This window comes from Limulus polyphemus, unplaced genomic scaffold (assembly GCF_000517525.1).
Source record: "Limulus polyphemus unplaced genomic scaffold, Limulus_polyphemus-2.1.2 Scaffold777, whole genome shotgun sequence".
Lineage (NCBI taxonomy): Eukaryota > Metazoa > Arthropoda > Merostomata > Xiphosura > Limulidae > Limulus > Limulus polyphemus.
Window position 1 is genome coordinate 221,730 of NW_013666387.1, and position 3,752 is coordinate 225,481.

General features: G+C 35.9%; 1 protein-coding gene across 1 annotated transcript in view; it reads right to left on the reverse strand.

Annotated features, from left to right (window-relative positions):
* Positions 1-1,377: 1,377 nt before the first annotated feature.
* LOC106460473 (tyrosine-protein kinase transmembrane receptor Ror-like) overlaps positions 1,378-3,752 on the reverse strand; it is a 23,928-nt gene continuing 21,553 nt past the window's right edge. Inside the window, exons 5-6 of the mRNA XM_022387210.1 lie at positions 2,929-3,087; positions 1,378-1,788 (exon numbers count right to left, since the gene is read on the reverse strand). Of these exons, the coding sequence (XP_022242918.1) occupies positions 1,378-1,788; positions 2,929-3,087 (570 nt within the window). The remainder of the gene's footprint in view (positions 1,789-2,928; positions 3,088-3,752) is intronic.

Sequence of the window (3,752 nt, forward strand, 5' to 3'; positions counted from 1 at the left end):
GTCTACAAAATCGTCCTTAAAAAACATTTCGTAGAACTACGGGAAGGTCTACAAAATCGTCCTTAAAAAACATTTCGTAGAACTACGGGAAGGTCTACAAAATCGTCCTTAAAAAACATTTCGTAGAACTACGGGAAGGTCTACAAAATCGTCCTTAAAAAACATTTCATAAAACTACGGGAAGGTATACAAATAAATATTCATATATGAAATGTACTATAATGGAATCTAATCAATGGTGCACATACGATGTTGAACTGAGATTGCTGGGATAATGGAATCTGATCAATGGTGCACATACAGTGTTGAACTGAGATTGCTGGGATAATGGAATCTGATCAATGGTGCACATACAGTGTTGAACTGAGATTGCTGGGATAATGGAATCTGATCAATGGTGCACATACGATGTTGAACTGAGATTGCTGGGTACATAAGGAATCTTGTAAATTTAACATTTTGGGGAGTGAAAGGTACTGTTCATACTGTGTTAAACTAACACCACATAATACTTACAGAAGTTGTTCATACTGTTAACAAATCAGTCTAGAAGCTAATCAATGTTGAAGATACTGTGTTAAATTAACATCACACCGAGCTGACAGATGTTCTTCCTACTGTTAACAAATCAGTCTAGAAGCAAATCAATGTTCAAGATACTGTGTTAAATTAACATCACACCGAGCTGACAGATGTTCTTCCTACTGTTAACAAATCAGTCTAGAAGCTAATCAATGTTGAAGATACTGTGTTAAAGTAAAATCACACCGGACTGACAGATGTTCTTCTTACTGTTAACAAACCGGCCTAAATAATAACACCTGAGGCTTTGGTTGAGTCAATAGTAAAGGAGAGTTTGTCCTGCAAGAGGATTTCAGTGTTAGCAAAAGGATCCTAATCCTAATGAGGTTTTACATCTTTGGTTGAGTCAATAGTAAAGGAAAGTTTGTCATGCTACAAGGCGTCAGTTAGCAACAGAATCCTAACTCCAATAAATTTCTGTTTTCCAACTTTGGTAGCTTCGGACCGGTTAAAAACTATAGTTATTTTTATTTTTTGAGGTTAACAGTTAAGGAAAATATGTATTCTACATTTCAGGCAGAGTAATTAAAATGAAAAATGTTTTCGTTAAAACATACTAGCTTTTTTTTTTTGTTTTAGGGCGCATTAAAAGTTTATGAGAATATGAGTCAATGTACGGTTCAAGTTGAGACACCAATTTAGGGGAACAGGGATTATTAAATGCTTTAAGATAACTCAAAAATGGAGAGTAATATAGGTCATTGTACACTTGAATTTGAGCCGAAAGTTAAGAATAAAATATTTTTCTTAAGTTTAGGTTGATCACCATCCCGAGGGTTAGGAAAATATAGTTTTCTAAACCTCTTTGGTGGCATCTAAAATAATGGAGAATATGGGTTGACGTATATCTCGGGTTGAGCCAACGATACTGGAGGCTGCTGGCTGAGTCGAATTCTTATTGTCGTCGACTGGAGCATCTGGTAGAGATCCAACAATGCTGAATACCGAAGAGTTTCGTGAAATTTGTTCTAAATCTGAGCGGTGACAGTTAAACAGATCTGTTAAATCCTCTTCTACATCATGGTTGAAATAGGCCGGATGTTGGCTTGCACTCGGGGTGTTCTCCATCAGGATTTGGTAAATATCGGAAAACTTAAGTCGGTCACGTGGTTCTGTTTTCCAACACCCTGCCATAATATTATAGATGAAGTAAGGACATTTTCCGGGAGGACTTAGAAGTATTCCCTGTAAAATCAACTTTACAACCTGGTAGGAGCAGAAAAACAAAACATTAACTTACTAATATAATTTATTAAAAGCAGATTCTAGCGTAAAATTCGTCTGCAACTTGTTCACAAGTTGTATCTTCTTTCACTTTTTATTTGAATGATATGGAAATACAATAAAATCATTTTTATTTAAGCTTTTTGGTTTTTTAAATCGTATTTTTTCAATTTTCAAGTTGTTGTTTTTGTTTAGTGTAAAGCTACACAATGGGCTTTATACAGTGTGTCCACCGCAGAGAATCGAACCCCAGATTTTAACTTTCAGTAAGTTGTACAGTAGTGGGCGTTGCTTCGAAAAGCTCTTGCATTCAGTTTGATTTAACAAAAACCTTATGATAATCTATTATTAATCCTTATCCCAACCATGATTTGTAATTGACTTAACTAAAATGGGTAATAATTACATTTCATTTGCTTAATCTAGTTCACACATTAATAGTTTTTGTTCATTCAACTGTTGATATAATTATCACCTAGATCACTGCTATATTTTTTCGTATCCCAGCAAGCCTGAGGAGCCCTGGTATTGGGCGGAAGGTCTCGTTGGCATTGGATATACCAGATATAGTTAGTTGACTCATTAGATAGTGCATATTAACGTACTTTTTTCCCCTTTCACTCTTAAGTAAGTAAATTAACAATTAATTTACTTGTTTTGATTAACGACGATAAATCTAATTAAAACATCGTCTAGGTTTCATAACATCAGTCGTAACCTGAAAAGTATAATAGGTTTCAATCGCATGTTTTCTAGTACCTAACAGTTACACTAGATGTCCAACTTAGTGTTCATTATTTTATCGTGTGTGTGTGTTTTCTAATAGCAAAGCCACATCAGGCTATCTGCTGTGTCCACCGAGGGGAATCGAACCCCCGATTTTAGCATTGTAAATCCAAAGACTTGCCGCTGTCCCACCAGAGGACTCATTATTTTAGTATCGGACATTTTTTTCTCGTAAGATTTTTTTTATGTCACTCCAGTTAATTTCTCAATAAAAGTAAATAACTTTTTATTTCTTTGAGATAACTGGTCTTGAATATTTTTAAACGACGTTTTGTTTGTTATTACCACGTTATACGGTATAATGAAATTGAGATTGGAACGGTTATACATACAGACCTCTTCGTTGGAGTGTCCATAATACGGCTGCTTGCCGAAAGTGAATATTTCCCACAGAACGACTCCATAGGACCAAACATCAGAGTCTAAGGTAAACTTTCCATACATCATACTTTCTGGCGCCATCCAGCGCACGGGCAGCATCCGGGACCCGCCGATCTGAAACGAAAATGTTATCCCACATATAGCACACAAAAAAACAAACAAATGTGGCAATATGTCGCTATAAGGGGGTTTAAGCTCTTCAGCTGAGTGAATTACTGAACTTAGTTTCATCTGAAGTAACGTGTAAGAGAGAAGAAACGTTTACAATGCAACAAAGTAGAGTTGGGTTCTAGCGAATATTGACAGTCTGTCTGATAACTAAGTTAAGCTATCAATAATCAAAAGCGTTGTTTGTTTTGTTAGCGTAAAGTTATACAATGGGATATCTGCGCGGAGTCGAACTCCGGATGTTAGCGTTATAAATCCGTAAGCTTACCACTGACCCACGGAAGGACAGAGGTGGAGAAAAAATTAATAATTAAAATGCATATTGCCAGTGTTTTCTTTAATCTTAGTTAAATTGTTTTCTCGAACTTGTAGCTTATTAATATCAAAGAACTCGTTCAAATGTTGTAAAAGTTATAAAACTAAGATGTCCCCAATAGCTTTAAACTTCAAAAGAACGTGGGACAGTTTTTGAGGTACTAATTTTATTGCTTACTGTATGTTGTTTGTTATTACAAAAGATGTCATTCAAAAATGACTGTGGGTCGTGGGTTCGAATCCCGGTCACACCAAACATGCTCGCCCTTTCAGCCGTGGGGGCGTTATAATGTAAC